The sequence below is a fragment of the Sinocyclocheilus anshuiensis genome, unplaced genomic scaffold (genome assembly GCF_001515605.1).
Source record: "Sinocyclocheilus anshuiensis isolate Anshui unplaced genomic scaffold, SAMN03320099.WGS_v1.1 scaffold80, whole genome shotgun sequence".
NCBI classification, from domain to species: domain Eukaryota; kingdom Metazoa; phylum Chordata; class Actinopteri; order Cypriniformes; family Cyprinidae; genus Sinocyclocheilus; species Sinocyclocheilus anshuiensis.
The window spans coordinates 2,117,565-2,132,846 of record NW_015554102.1 but is presented as its reverse complement, the minus strand read 5'-3'; the positions used below and the strand labels follow the sequence as shown (position 1 = coordinate 2,132,846).

At 38.6% G+C, this 15,282-nt stretch overlaps 1 protein-coding gene and 1 pseudogene across 3 annotated transcripts in view; both read left to right on the top strand.

Annotated features, from left to right (window-relative positions):
• The first annotated feature begins 15 nt into the window (after positions 1-15).
• LOC107669596 (aminomethyltransferase, mitochondrial-like) lies at positions 16-6,259 on the top strand (annotated as a pseudogene).
• Positions 6,260-9,819: 3,560 nt separating this feature from the next.
• LOC107669668 (interferon-related developmental regulator 2-like) overlaps positions 9,820-15,282 on the top strand; it is a 23,049-nt gene continuing 17,586 nt past the window's right edge. Inside the window, exon 1 of one of the 3 annotated variants that reach the window (XM_016462004.1) lies at positions 9,820-10,274. In XM_016462004.1, coding sequence (XP_016317490.1) covers positions 10,226-10,274 — 49 coding nt within the window. In that variant the 5' untranslated portion in view covers positions 9,820-10,225. Of the gene's footprint in view, positions 10,275-10,741; positions 11,195-15,282 lie in introns of those variants that run through there. The other 2 variants (XM_016462006.1, XM_016462005.1) reach the window with 2 other exon arrangements.

Below are 15,282 nucleotides of genomic sequence, written 5' to 3'. Positions count from 1 at the left end.
AGTAAATGTAATTCCATGGGACAGAGCAAGGAAAACAGTCTTCAGATTTTCACATTTTGTGTTTCCATTGAGAAAGTCAGTCCTACGGTTTTTAGATGAAATGAGTGTGAATAAATTATGCCAGTATTATAAGTTTGAGTGAACTATTCCTCAAAAAAAGAGCAAAAGACTATTCCCATCCCTTAATGACTGGATGCTAAATTAAAGACAAAACCATAGCATTTTACAGTTAAAGCACAGCTTTATTTGTTAAATATGTTGCATAATAAGTGTGAGGCTATATTGCTGTTGCTTTTGAACAGCTATATTTATCTCAAACATTTTGCCAACTTTGATGCATTATTGAAAACCAGTTGAAGTCTGGAAACAGCAGTGATGTTAAATGTCCAATGTTTGATATTAAATAAACATGGACATTTGTTTGTTTGGAACTGTTCACCACCAAAAAACTATTTTCAGCCCCTTACATATCTCAGATGTAGACAGTAAACAGCGCACTTCATGGATCAAACATCTCCCATTTAAAAACGAAAAAAAAAAAAACCTGAAACAATGTGATTAGTCTCAGATGAATTTTGGCTGAATAGATTGAAGTAAAATCAGAAGCAGGTGATCTCATATCAACTGTTTGATGACTCTACTATGGCCCAAATACACACAAACTAAACTGAAAATGATTTCTTAGTGGCTAACTGTTGATGCCTGTGCCCGTGTATAGGTTACTTACCCTCAGATTGTTTTCATCAAACGCTAGTAGACGTCTGTGCGTCGTTGTGTTGACAAACACTAGAGAAACCGCAGAGAAACCGCTGTGATTTGAATGGTCTGAAGCGATCTGTGTCCGTCTCGTCCGCCTGGCTCCTCTACCCCTAAACACTGCTCAAAATCCCCAGACCCGAAATAGCTGCTGCCTCATGGACGAGAAGAACGCTTATTTATAGATTTGGGGCCAAACAATCATTCAGTTACATGCGGACTTTGTGTATATTGTGATACAGGCATTAAAACTTTTATATTGGAAGAAAATGGCTTAATATGCAGCTTAATAGAAGGAATGTCCATTATTTCTTAACTTGTCTTGGGATAATATAAAAACTACGACATAAAATGTGTACTTTTTCTTACAAACTAAGCGAATTTGTTTTGTAAGCTAGCTAGCGTTGGGAACCGGGAATAGGGATGGGCGTATCGATCCAAAGTATCGATATATCGATACTGACGCGAGTATCGAAAGTATCGATACTCAAACAGAAAATATCGACACTAAGGTGTGTTTTATTTACCAGTGATTTTGTTAATTTCAGCCTGTCACTGTCCCTTATGAAAATGAACCATGGTTTTACTAAAGTGACCATAGTTCAACTGTAGTATTTGCAGATTTGAATCATGTGTAAACAAAAAACATATTTGAACCATGTGTAAACAAAAATATAACCTAATAAGTTACAATTAAGGCGTATTTAATGTTAAAATGCGTTTTAAACAAAGTTAAGTGCTTATCATTACCCATTTTACTCTTAATAATTTAATACATTTCATAATTTAAAAGGTTAGTTCAGAAGTATCGAATCGGTATCGATATCGACGATACTGCCTTGAAAAATATCGGTATCGTATCGAAAACAAAATAAGTGGTATCGCCCATCCCTAAGTCTGGGAACAGGTTCTTTTTCAGATCATGCGTGTGATCGAATCCTGAACGAATGACTCGTATGAGTCGGTTCCTTTTGGTGGACCAAAACTGCACCCATTATGCGACCAGCGAAATCCGATTCTCGAGCGAATGAAGGATTTTTCATACCGAACGCGAAAATGAGGCTCTTATGACGAATCACAGGACAGGCAAGCTTCCACAGAGGTATGCAGGGAACTGGGATCATTAAAACATCATAAGCAGCGCAAACGTTAAACAACTTAAAATAAACCGAAATCTTTGCAAAACCGTGACGAAAAACTAAAGATAATTTCCTGCAAAGTTCGTAAAAGTAAAGTTTTTACTTGGTGCATTTCAATATAATGCCTTGACTACTGAGATGATTTTGAATCTAGTGCTCTGTTATGGCTCAGGGTGTCGTTCATGCAGGAGTCAGGAGAAACGGGCATCTGCTGCGCTAATTAAGAGCACGAGAGCGTCCATCCGTACAGAGTCCTCGCAGCTTTCACTGTGTGTAAAGCACTGAAACACACAAGCTGCGGTCCGATTCATATTGCTCCTACGCGGTGTTCACTGCTTCCTAAACACTATCTGTAAAGTTCACTTCACCTAGCAACACCTGTTCATTCGGAACACCCTGTAACGTCATCAAACGCAGACAACACTCGAGTCGCGCAGATTATGAGTTTCTTGAATCTGTTAGCGAAATTGTATATATTAGGTTCGGCAACTTCTGACTTTTTCTTTGTTAGTTAATTTTCAATGGTCCTGTGGTGTGAAACATTGATTAACTGGTTGACATATTCCATGTAATCTCTCACCTAATATGAAAAAAAAAGCGTAATAATGTCAATGATACTCAATCACTGGTAGTCACAAGGCACTGATTTCTCTTGAATTCCTAAACACACCAGTCTGAGGGTGTGAAACCTGGTGCAGTAAAGATAAAGCCTCAAACACACTCTCTCAGTGGATCAGATCGTGTTCTAGACTGTCATTCAGACTACTTAGTTGACTTTGGACTGGTTTCGTAAACTGTAAATAGCTAATGTGGCCTAATGTGAGGTAAAAGTGGGCGGACTCATAGGTAGGAGGCAGTCAAAGGTCACAGCACCTTAAACTGATTTAATAACGCACGCAGGATCTTATTAATTGCAGAATCTAATCTTTAAACCCCCAATGATTCTGAACAACATATAAGATACTATAAAAATCAAAGCTATAAATTTGTACTATACTGTGTTACTATAATTGTTATTATTATTAACTATATTATTGACTGTATTATATAAATATGAACTTTATCCAACAGGTTTTATTTGAATTGATTTTTCTCTGTATCTAGGTGGTGCTCAAGAAAACCCCGCTGTATGACTTCCACAGGGCTCAGGGTGGTAAGATGGTGGAGTTTGCAGGATGGAGTATGCCTGTGCAGTACAATGACAGTCACATTAACGCACACACGCCAGCACTGCTCCATCTTCGACGTCAGTCGCATGCTGCAGGTCAGTGTGTAGACATTGTAGACCAATTCATATGGTATGGTTTGACCCAATACATGTTTTAAAAATGAAGTAAAACATCTGCTTAAAATGCCACATTTGACATACAACATTGGCTGTTATGTCTCATTATTTTGAGATAAGTGTGTCTAATGAATATTTGCTGTTTTCTCCTCATAGACTAAAGTCTATGGTAGAGACAGAGTGAAGTTCATAGAGTCTCTAATAGTTGGCGACATCGCTGAACTAAAAGACAACCAGGTAAGACACACCCACACAGAGATAGTTCTAATAACTGTCAACTTTAGTAAAAAAAAAAAAACATGCTTTAGTCATCAAAAATGACATTTCTTTTTCTAGGGCACTCTCTCCCTCTTCACAAACACTAAAGGAGGAATCATGGATGATCTGATTGTGACCAAGACAGATCAGGGTTACGTGTATGTTGTCTCCAATGCTGGTTGTGCGGACAAAGACTCTGCTCATATGCAGGCCAGTAACAGTTTATGATCATTAAACATATTAATTTACTTGATTCTGATTGATCAGGCATTCAAATATTTTTGGGAAAATATTTGACACCACAAGAGGGCGTCAAAATACCTTAACATTTTTAATTTCCAGTTTTTTTTAAATACTATTGTGTGAAAATCTTTTTTTTTTTTTATGCAGTCAGTCTGTTAATAATTGTTATTTGTATATATTTATCTGCTTACACATGTGTTTGTTCAAATGTATGTGTGTTTGTTTGTAGGCCAGACTGCAGGAGTTTAAAGCAGCAGGTCATGATGTAGATTTGGAGTTCATGGAAGAAAGTCTCATTGCTCTGCAGGGTAAGTCATGGATATACTTGTGGTATACTTGCATGGTTATACTGCCCACATTCCTGCTTTATATTTTTCGAATACATTGGTGTGTGTGTTATTTAAATGCATTATGTACATTTTTGGGGCATTCGTTTCGGCAATGATTATATGTATATTCATGTTGTATACAGGTCCATCAATGGCCCAGGTTCTGCAGAAAGGTGTGGGTGATGACCTCAGGAAGCTGACCTTTATGACCAGTGTTTTGACCCCAGTGTTTGGCATCCAGGGCTGCAGGGTCACACGCTGCGGATATACAGGGGAGGATGGAGTTGAGGTGTGTGATCTCCACCTGACTGTATGACAACTATACTGAAATTATTTACTATTATTCAAAAGTTTGAGGTTTTTAAATTAACACTTTTATTTAACAAGGCTGCACTCAATTGGTCAAAAGTGTCAGTAAAGAAAGACATAATGTTACAAAAGATTTCTATTTCAAATGAATGCTGTTTGTTTAAAGTTTTTATTCATCAAAGTAAACAATATATCATGGTTTCTACAAAAATATTAAGCAGCTCAACTGTTTTAACAGTGATAAAAAAAGTAAATGTTTCTTGAGCCCCCAAATCAACATATTAGAATGCTTTCTGAAGGATAATGTGAAGACTGGAGTAATGGCTGCTAAAAATGCAGTTTTACAGTCACAGGAATAATTAGAAAACAGTTACTTTAAATTACAATAATAGTTCACAATATTACTGTTTTTACTGTATTTTGATCAAATAAATGAAGCCTTGGTGATTATAAGAGACTAGTTTTAAAAGCGTTCTTTTTGGGAGGTTGTTTTGTGTGTGTGTGTGTGTTTTTGGCATGTCTGTAATATTTATGCTGTTGTATTTACATATGATTTATTCAGATCTCAGTACCAAGTGGAGATGTTGTTTCACTGACTGAAAAGTTGTTAGCTGATAGTGAGGTGAAACTCGCTGGTCTCGGTGCCAGAGACAGTCTGAGGCTGGAGGCGGGACTTTGTCTCTACGGCAATGACATTGATGAGACCACCACACCTGTGGAAGCAAGTCTTGTTTGGACTATAGGTGCGTCAACACTTTTATTATCACTTCCCATGCATGTATATTGAATGCTAATGTATTTGTGTGTGTTTTAAGGTAAGCGTCGTCGACAGGCACAAGATTTCCCTGGTGCTGACATCATTGTTCCTCAAATAAAGGCAAAGACTCAGAGAAAGAGAGTGGGACTGATCTCCACTGGACCACCTGTCAGACAGCACACACCAATCCTGTCATCTGATGGCAGGGTTATAGGTAACAAACGGATTTGTGTTTAACAGAATAGTTCAAAATCATTGTTTATTCACCCTCATGTCATTCCAAACTCTGTCTGGTCTACTTTATTTAAGGTGAGGTCACCAGTGGATGCCCCTCCCCTTGCCTCAAACAAAATGTTGCCATGGGCTACGTTGAAGCTGGCTTCAGTAAAGTGGGCACATCAATCCAGGTGGAAGTGAGGAAGAAAGCAGTGCCAGCAGTGGTCAGCAAGATGCCATTCGTGCCCACCAAGTACTACATGGGCCAGTAGACCTACTGATCATAAAAGCGTCTGTATTTATGAGAGGGTCTGTCGTAGATCTGTCTGGTCTTATTTAGCAGTGGAGATCACTGCCACTAGATTCCCGCTGGAATGGAGACCAACATTAGAGATTATGTAAAGCCTGAGAGACACGTCAACATCGAGCATTCCATAATGCAAACACAAATGCAAACTTTAAACACAAACATAATTTACTTCCATTTAAATTACATTCCAGGACATTCTGTTATAATTGCTGTGTATAATTGCTCAACATTTTGGCCACTTCACTAGAAATTCAAATCAAATGGAATTTCAGGATGTGGGAAAGGACCACTTGTTGTTTCTGTGTGTGTGTGTGTGTGTGTGTGTGTGTGTATGTGTGTCTAACATAGAGCACTTAAAATGTTAGTTTGAGTTAAGGTGACATCTGTTTTAAAGACTACTGACTAGGATTCCTTTTTTCCTAAGTTTGCCACATATCTGGTTCATTTTATGCCGGTGTACTGTTTTAGTGTCATAACTTTATGATGTACGATGATAAAATAATTAACAAAGCTAATCTGAATGAGATAAACTGTATTAGGAAAGTGCCTAATTTCTCAGGAGTAGGTTGTCATGCTGTAGTATTGTTAATATAATTAACTTTAGACCACATCACTGTGAAGTCTTTCTGTCCGAAAGAACATTTCCATTTATGCTTCTTTTTGGGATGTGATTAAATAATTACATTTATTCTATATAATTTTTATAAACTTTTACTTGATTGGTTGTTCTTTTAAAGTATATACACTTTTACATTAGCACTTAGCAGTCAACAATTTGGTATGGTTTGTGTTTGTACTGTGGGCTGTGATTTTAAATAAAGTCTTTAATTTAAAGGTGCAATAGGCGATTGTCTTCAGAAACATTTTTTGTTATGCTGGTTGAAAGTCTCTTCACATCCCGATTGCAATCATTAAGTTAAGTGGTCTAAATGTATTTATCTGTATTTATATATTCTGTTGAAGTCATAGGACCAAGAAATGTTCGTCCAATCAAAACGCTCAGTCCGAGCATTTTAATTGGCTTTCCTACCTGCCTGTCAAGGTATGTATTAGCATACCTCTGCGCACCCGGTTCGCGCAGACAGGATACGTCATCAGCGCGTTCATGCACACTGTGCAGACAGAACGAGAATGGCAGACAAACATCAACAACCTGATCTTCCTTCCTGGTATTGTAGTACATTTAAAGTTTTCTCACCGGTGAATGACAAATGATGTAGCCCAGCGGTTCGCACGCTGTGCAGACAGAGCGAGAATGGCAGACAAACATCAACAACCTGATCTTCCTTCCTGGTATTGTAGTACATTTAAAGTTTTCTCACCGGTGAATGACAAATGATGTAGCCCAGCGGTTCCTAATCCCAGTCCTTGCGCCCCCCGCTCTGCATATTTTGAAGGTCTCGCTTAGTTAAAGGGGTCATAGGATGCGATTTCAATTTTTCCTTTCTCTTTGGAGTGTTACAAGCTCTTGGTGCATAAAGAAGATCTGTAAAGTTGCAAAGACTAAAGTCTCAAATCCAAAGACATATTCTTTATAAAAGTTAAGAGTCAACCACGCCTACCTAAAACGGCTCGTTCTAACACACCCCCACATGTCTACGTCACGATGTGGGAAGATTTGCATAACGCCGCCCAAATGTTCAGGCAAAGAAAGAAGGCGTAACCAAAATATTCAGATGTGTGCAATACATTTTATGGAGGACTGTTTCCTGATCCTGGTAGAGTAGACTACAATGCCGGCTGTTCTGACTCACAGACTGTAAGTACGTTTTTTATATTTAAAGAATTTGCCAGTGACGATTCAAACGCGAGTTTTTTGGGCAGTGTTGTTTGTTATTTCTCCGCTCACAAATGCAGACATGGTTTTATGTTAACGCAATGCGTAAAAAGACAGTATAAGTCATTATAATCTGTAATTATGTCCCCACTGGATGCAACAAATGCCTCGTTTATAATGGGTTATCACAATATGGTAAGGCATCACAGCATGGTATAAGGGGCGTAACATTTCCGTCACACGCTCGAGGTATTCGGCCAATCACAACGCACTGGATAGCTGGCCAATCACAGCACACGTAGCTTTTCAGACCAGAGCTTTGTAAAAATCGACGCGTTTCAGAAAGGCGGGGCATAGAGGAGAAACAATAATGTACAGTATGTGGAAAATAATGCGTTTTTTGAACCTTAAACCGCATAAACACATTTCATTACACCAAATACACCAAATAATGTTCTTTTTAGCAGCATCATATGACCCCTTTAACACACCCGATTCAGATAGCCGGCTAGTTAGAAGTGAGCTACTTGCATAAACTGTGTTCCGATCGATATGATCCCAACACAGTGTTCATTGCTCCCTACTCCCTGAGCAGGGGAAATCCGTTTACGTTTACTTCCCTTGGAACATGGGCTGGAATTGGGAACCGCTGATGTTAGCCCGTATTCTTGTCTGCGAGCGAGCGTATAAGCGTTCAGGGGGCGTGGCTTTGGACGGCGATTGTAGGGAGGGTGGGACGTTCAAGAGCAGCTCTATCATTAAAAAAGAGTATAGAAGACCAAGAGGCGAAACTTTGATGCTTTTTGGGTAACAGCCACTAGGTGGCGCCTCGGTAGCGCGGCCGCCATTTTGGGGTGAAAATTCCAACTGGACAACAGCACAGATATACAGAAATAGACAGAATAACAACGAAAGAGAGGTCAAAGTGGAATAAAAGAACGCAATGTTGGGCAAACCACTGCAAAAATGATCAGTGTGACAATAAAAATCTTGCCTTTCATCTTTTTCCCAAAAGACCCTGACAGGTCATTATTTTTCACAAAAGTGTAAAAATATTGTATGTTTTGAAGTGGGACGTCTTATGCACCTGCTAACTTTAACTGTTTTTAGTCTAGTAGTAAACTTAAATCCTTGTAGGAACTGCAGGTCCTAGCCATAGAAACCATAATAATGATTTATATGGATAAGTAATGTGCTTATGCAACTTTACACATTTACAATTACTTATACTATTATTTACTATTACTCCACAAGGTCTGAAATATATATTGTACGTTTTAATCCCCTGGAACACACTACAAACATGATGATCTAGATTAGATTATGCATTGCTGTGTCTCTGTCATAATTAAATAATTAAACAATTTTGAAAAAAAGTGGCTGTACGTGTTTTTTTTTTTACACAAAGTTTTTTTTTGTTTACAGTCTTCCCTTTAACAGACATTAATATAATACTGCAAAAACAGTATGTCAAGCTGTTATATTCCTGTTATATATTTATTGTCCAACATTCCTAATTTTTCTGTCATTAATTTAATTTCATATGTTGGTATTAATTCAGTGTTAATAATGCTAACACTTGAATTTAAAATATTTTCAACCGAAACTGACATGGTTTCTAGAGCAAAAGGTTTTGTGAAAAAGGGAAGACTTTAAAGTAAAATCTGTAAAATTAACTGTTAGAGGGATTTGATGATCACTAGTCTAGTGATTGTACGATATTGTTGTCATCGTTCAGGCTGTATTTCAGCTTTAATGTACGGTTTTTTAAACAAAGCAGCTGATATTTGCCATAGCGACAGATAGAATCTAGTGGACTGCCGACCGAGTCGCTTTCACCCCAAAATGGCGGAAGCGCAGGGCTGCTGCTGGGCGCCGCTGTTGCAATGGAACGTTCTATTGAGTTTCGCCTCTCGGTCTTCTATACTCTTTGGTGCTATCAGGCTAAAGTTAGCATTTTCCAAGATCTCCTACTCCACCTTAAGTAGAACATTTTAGATTTTGACTATATTTGCAGAGAGTGAATTTGGCTATTATTAATAAGCGTTACGGTTTGCGTGTAAAGTTTTTTGGTGAGTAGTAATAGTTGGTTAGTTAATAAATAGTAAAATAAGTATTGTTATAGTGAATAATTAACTTGTTAAAGAGTGAATGTGTTTTATGACCGGTGTTGATAAACCTGACGACCACATGTATCACCGTCTCACTCAATGAGAAATACTAGCAACATAAAACCATAAAAGTCGCGGTATAATGACAGTTCTGTTTAGCGTCCTTATTGTTTTCATACAGAAAAGTTTAGAAAGATGTAACTTTTGTTTGTAGACCGTGCAATCCAAACATTTCTGAATTGCTGAACATTGTGGGAATTGAAGTTCTCAATTTTACGTCTCTCGCTGAGGCCCTCAGGCGGAATCATACAGTGAACTACATTACCCATAGTTCTCTGCTTCTGTGTGAGCCGTAGAGGAGGAGCGTGCCGGGTGTGCAAGCCGTTACAGATGGGAAGATGGTGGAATCTGGAGCAGCAACGTGCACGATACTCCGTCCCAAACATTTTCAGAAACATTTACCATCACAACCTGGCATTAGATATCGGTTACCTGGGGACAGCCATAGATAGTAAATACTAAAACTGAATTCTTAAGTATTTTGATTTCGGTGTAAGGCGCATCTTTCATTGGTGGTGCCTAAAGCGTGGGGCCAAACGGCACAGATCATAGTATTTTGATACTCTGGGAAGGATTTCTCGGCTGGGATTGTTGATAAACTGTTGACTGTCTACACCTTCTTGTTCTGTATAATCTGTTTCTTTTGGGCTTCGGTGTTTTGGAGCGGCTGTCGGAATGCCACGAAGCAAAAAGGGGAAACGCCGTGGGAACCGTTCGAGTAAGGGTGAGTTTAACTCCTCCTGCTGTCGCAGACTATATAAACATGGTCACACGACAAAACATCACCAAGCAATAGTTTTGTCTTTTATTCCAGCTACATATCCTTTAGAACAAGATCAGTGTACTTGCATAATTGCAAATAATTGATTTAATGGAATTTGTCGGTACTTAAAACTATTGTTTTTAAATCATTGGTAAAGTATTTTATTGTAAGCGTAAATCTCACTATATTCTGGCATATTTATGCTTAAACAATAAAATAAAGTAACATTTTAAAATACGAATACATGCCATTGTTTGGGTGACAAATTTTTGACCAGCTGGAAACTGGAAAGATGTAACTTTTGTTTGTAGACCGTGCAATCCAAACATTTCTGAATTGCTGAACATTGTGGGAATTGAAGTTCTCAATTTTACGTCTCTCGCTGAGGCCCTCAGGCGGAATCATACAGTGAACTACATTACCCATAGTTCTCTGCTTCTGTGTGAGCCGTAGAGGAGGAGCGTGCCGGGTGTGCAAGCCGTTACAGATGGGAAGATGGTGGAATCTGGAGCAGCAACGTGCACGATACTCCGTCCCAAACATTTTCAGAAACATTTACCATCACAACCTGGCATTAGATATCGGTTACCTGGGGACAGCCATAGATAGTAAATACTAAAACTGAATTCTTAAGTATTTTGATTTCGGTGTAAGGCGCATCTTTCATTGGTGGTGCCTAAAGCGTGGGGCCAAACGGCACAGATCATAGTATTTTGATACTCTGGGAAGGATTTCTCGGCTGGGATTGTTGATAAACTGTTGACTGTCTACACCTTCTTGTTCTGTATAATCTGTTTCTTTTGGGCTTCGGTGTTTTGGAGCGGCTGTCGGAATGCCACGAAGCAAAAAGGGGAAACGCCGTGGGAACCGTTCGAGTAAGGGTGAGTTTAACTCCTCCTGCTGTCGCAGACTATATAAACATGGTCACACGACAAAACATCACCAAGCAATAGTTTTGTCTTTTATTCCAGCTACATATCCTTTAGAACAAGATCAGTGTACTTGCATAATTGCAAATAATTGATTTAATGGAATTTGTCGGTACTTAAAACTATTGTTTTTAAATCATTGGTAAAGTATTTTATTGTAAGCGTAAATCTCACTATATTCTGGCATATTTATGCTTAAACAATAAAATAAAGTAACATTTTAAAATACGAATACATGCCATTGTTTGGGTGACAAATTTTTGACCAGCTGGAAACTGTGTGCCTTTATTTATTTGCTTTACGATTTCAAGCAAAACGATAGAAATTAAGCATTACAGCATTGATTTGGTCTTGCTGATGTGGCTGCAACCATTTACAGTTAGCCTAATTTCAAGCGCCAGTCATCTAAAAACTTGAATGCATAATAAGCAAAATAGTTAACAATGATTATTTTAGAAACTGTGTTTGCCCTTTGCATTAGCAGTAAGGGTAGAAGCAAAGTGATTGACTGTCAGGGTTATTCAGTCTGCAGCATAAAAGGTAAATCTCGCGCCTGCTCGTGTATATTTAGCCCAAGTGTCACGGTCACGGAGTCGCGAAAACCGGGCCTTCCCGGACTACTCACGCGAGCTGTAAGATTAGATAGGTTATTAAACTTACAACTATTTGTCTCAATACGAAGACTGGATTTCCGTTTAAAAAAGAAAAAGTTTTTGATAAGTTCAGGCGCAGAGTCGCGTCGCGTGCAGCGTCAGCACGCATTCCTCGTGCGTGTGTACCGCCAGTCAAACCAGATCTAGGGCTTGATGTATGAAGGTATTTTTGGTGCAAAACAACTGAGTGTCCGTGACAGCAGAATTTGTAGTTGTAGAGAATAGCCACACATGTGTATCAGTAAATCTGAAGTCAGAGACAAAAGTTGCAAACTTGTAGATTTTTTGTTCTCTTCCACAAACACAACACAGCAGTTACACCTTCCTGAATCCTTCACTGCAGGTGCACAAATCCTAGTCTACGAATCACAAATCAAGAAACTCGTACGCTCACATGTTTTGCTACTATTGCTGCAGCGAATATGGTGCAAAACACATTCACACACCTGCATCAAAAAATGTGAAGTCACGGACAAATTTTGTACATCAGCAAATCAGTTTGTGAATTCTTACAATGAGATTTGCACGCTTGTATAATGTTTTCTTACATATATATTTTTTTCTTGGATGCTTTTTCTAGCACAAACACAAGTGCATAACTACAACGGCATGAATCTGCTGCTACTAGTCTCAAACCTGTTTTTCACTTGCAAATGACAAGTTTCGCGCACTCTCCCTTTTGCACTACATATCTGTGTGAAATATGGTGCAAAAGTGATTTTAAAATATGGTCAGGTCAAAGTGTCAAATCAAATTTTTGGTCCCAAATCAATTTTACTGGTAGTCCACTGTATCCAGAATTTTGAGGTATAATATGTAAAAATTTACTTTATTTTGCTATCCTCACTTACATAAATGAACTATAGTGTCCTGCACTTACTTGATATCTGGTGATGTATAATTTTTGGTTTGACTATATCGTTTGCAATATAATAGTATTGTTTTTATCAATAAAGGCAAAAATAGTACTTGTGTTAATAATAATTACTAGGCAAATTACCTACTATAGATTGCCTGCTGTAAATTACCTTTAGTTTACTATAGTAGGCTATCCCAATAAAAATTACTATTCACCAAAGAAAAAAAACATGGTAGCCTTGGTTTTTACTTACTCACCTGCGAAGATGCACCCTGGTCTGTCATTTTTCTATAAGGTAAAGCATAACACAAGGAATAAATCGTTATATTAGACAGTGTAATTTAATACGAGACGATTGAATGGCAAACTTAACAGTGCAGGCTAACGTTACCTTACCTTTCGTGAAATAAGATTTGCTAACCTAACTAAGAAACGCTGTTTACCAACGTAGCTATATTTAAGCTATAAACAAATGATTTCAGAAAAAAGAAAGAAAAAAAAAACACGTAAATTTTTTGATACTTGTCGCTGTCAAGATGCTCGCAGCTCGCGATTTTTCGGGGTTGTGGCTAAAACTAGGGGGCGTGTTTCAGGCGCCGAAATGAGCTCTTCTGATTGGCCGAAATTCTCTGCTCTCTGAACAGTGCCCGCCGAGATGCACAAATCACTTTTGCACCATTTTTCACACAGATAGGTGGTGCATAAGGGAGAGAGCGTGAAACTTGTCATTTGCAAGCGAAAAACAGTGTTTGAGACTCGTAGCAGCAGATTCACGCTGTTGTAGTTATGCACTTGTGTTTGTGCTAGAAAAAAAATATATGTAAGAAAACATTCTACAAGCGTGCAGATCTCATTGCAAGAATTCACAAACTGATTTGCGGATGTACAAAATTCGTCCGTGACTTCACATTTTTTGATGCAGGTGTGTGAATGTGTTTTGCACCATATTCACTGCAGCAATAGTAGCAAAACGTGAGCGTACGAGTTTCTTGATTTGTGATTCGTAGACTAGGATTTGTGCACCTGCAGTGAAGGATTCAAGAAGGTGTAACTGCTGTGTTGTGTTTGTGGAAGAGAAAAAAAAATCTACAAGTTTGCAACTTGTCTGTGACTTCAGATTTACTGATACACGTGTGGCTATTCTCTACAACTACAAATTCTGCTGTCACGGACACTCAGTTGTTTTGCACCAAAAATACCTTCATATTGATGATGCTCACCTGGTAAATGCAAGCGTGACAAAAACGGGTCTATGAGTAATTTCTCTGAATGACTGTCAAATCTTCTTAATGAACTTATGTGTGAATGTCATGCTGAAAACAAAACAAACTGAAAAAAAAAAGTTAAAGGCACAATATGTAAGATTTTTTTATTAAAATGTCCAAAAACCACTAGAACAGTGTTATATATTTTGCTGACTTGTATACTTGCATTATCCCAAATGTTTCGAAGAATGTTTAATTTCAGAGAAATAAGCAATTTTAACTAGTGACACAGACTGTGTCCATAGGCCCTGTCCCAAATGGAGCACTTCATGACCGCGTGCGCGTGTCTGTTAAGTCCACGAGACCGTAGGGTGTCCCATTTGTAATTTTAGCGTACAGAAGGGTGCTCACAAGCGCCCCCTTTGCGGCCGTTATGCGCCCTCGATCCGCACTTCTGCTGAGCCCGCACTGGGGCGAGCTCCGCAGCAGACTTCTACCCGACAGTCAAAGTGACATTACGTCACGAAAGTGCGGACTCACAGGAAGACCGCAAGGGTTTAGGGTGCCATTTGGGACAGGGCCTATGCTAAAATGACGAATGGGACACCCTACGGTCTCGTGGACTTAACGGACATGCGCACGCAGCGGCCATTGTAAGTCCATAAGACCGCAAGTGCATATAAAGTGTTCCTGCCAATGACGTCATACACCCTCGAATTCCGGTTTTGTTTTTTAGAAAACATGGAAACACCAAAGACGCTTTAATATGTTATGCGTTTTATTAGACAGGTGAGGACTGCACAGAGTAGCATTATAACAGAACTTTCAAATGTATCTAGTATGTAGGGGTTGAACGACTTCTGATTTTTTAAAGTCGACTTTTATGTGATGAAAGTCGAGTCGACTAGTCGCTGATGACGTCATTAACGAGCAAATAAGTCTGGGGCTGTGACAAACACCTTGTGTACAGCTATGGCATATGACACAGCGCTGCCCACATGGCTATTGCTCCTATAACAGCTAATTTTTATCAGTTCTTTTGTCTTTGGGTCGTTATATTTCTCACAGATTTCTGCTCGTTCTAAATCGGATACAGATAAAGTAGCACAGTAAAGATTACATTCATATGAATGCATTAGTGAGAGCGATTGCGTGTGTGAATTATTTCTACGTGACAGCGTCTCTCTACTAGTACTGAAGCTGTGGGATTTAGTTATTAAGAAATATATGCTTGAACCTTTTAGTTTCTAAGCTATTTTATTGAGAAATCACAGAACAGTGTTGACAATACATTTCTGCGCTGAATGATTCTGTGCGCGTGAT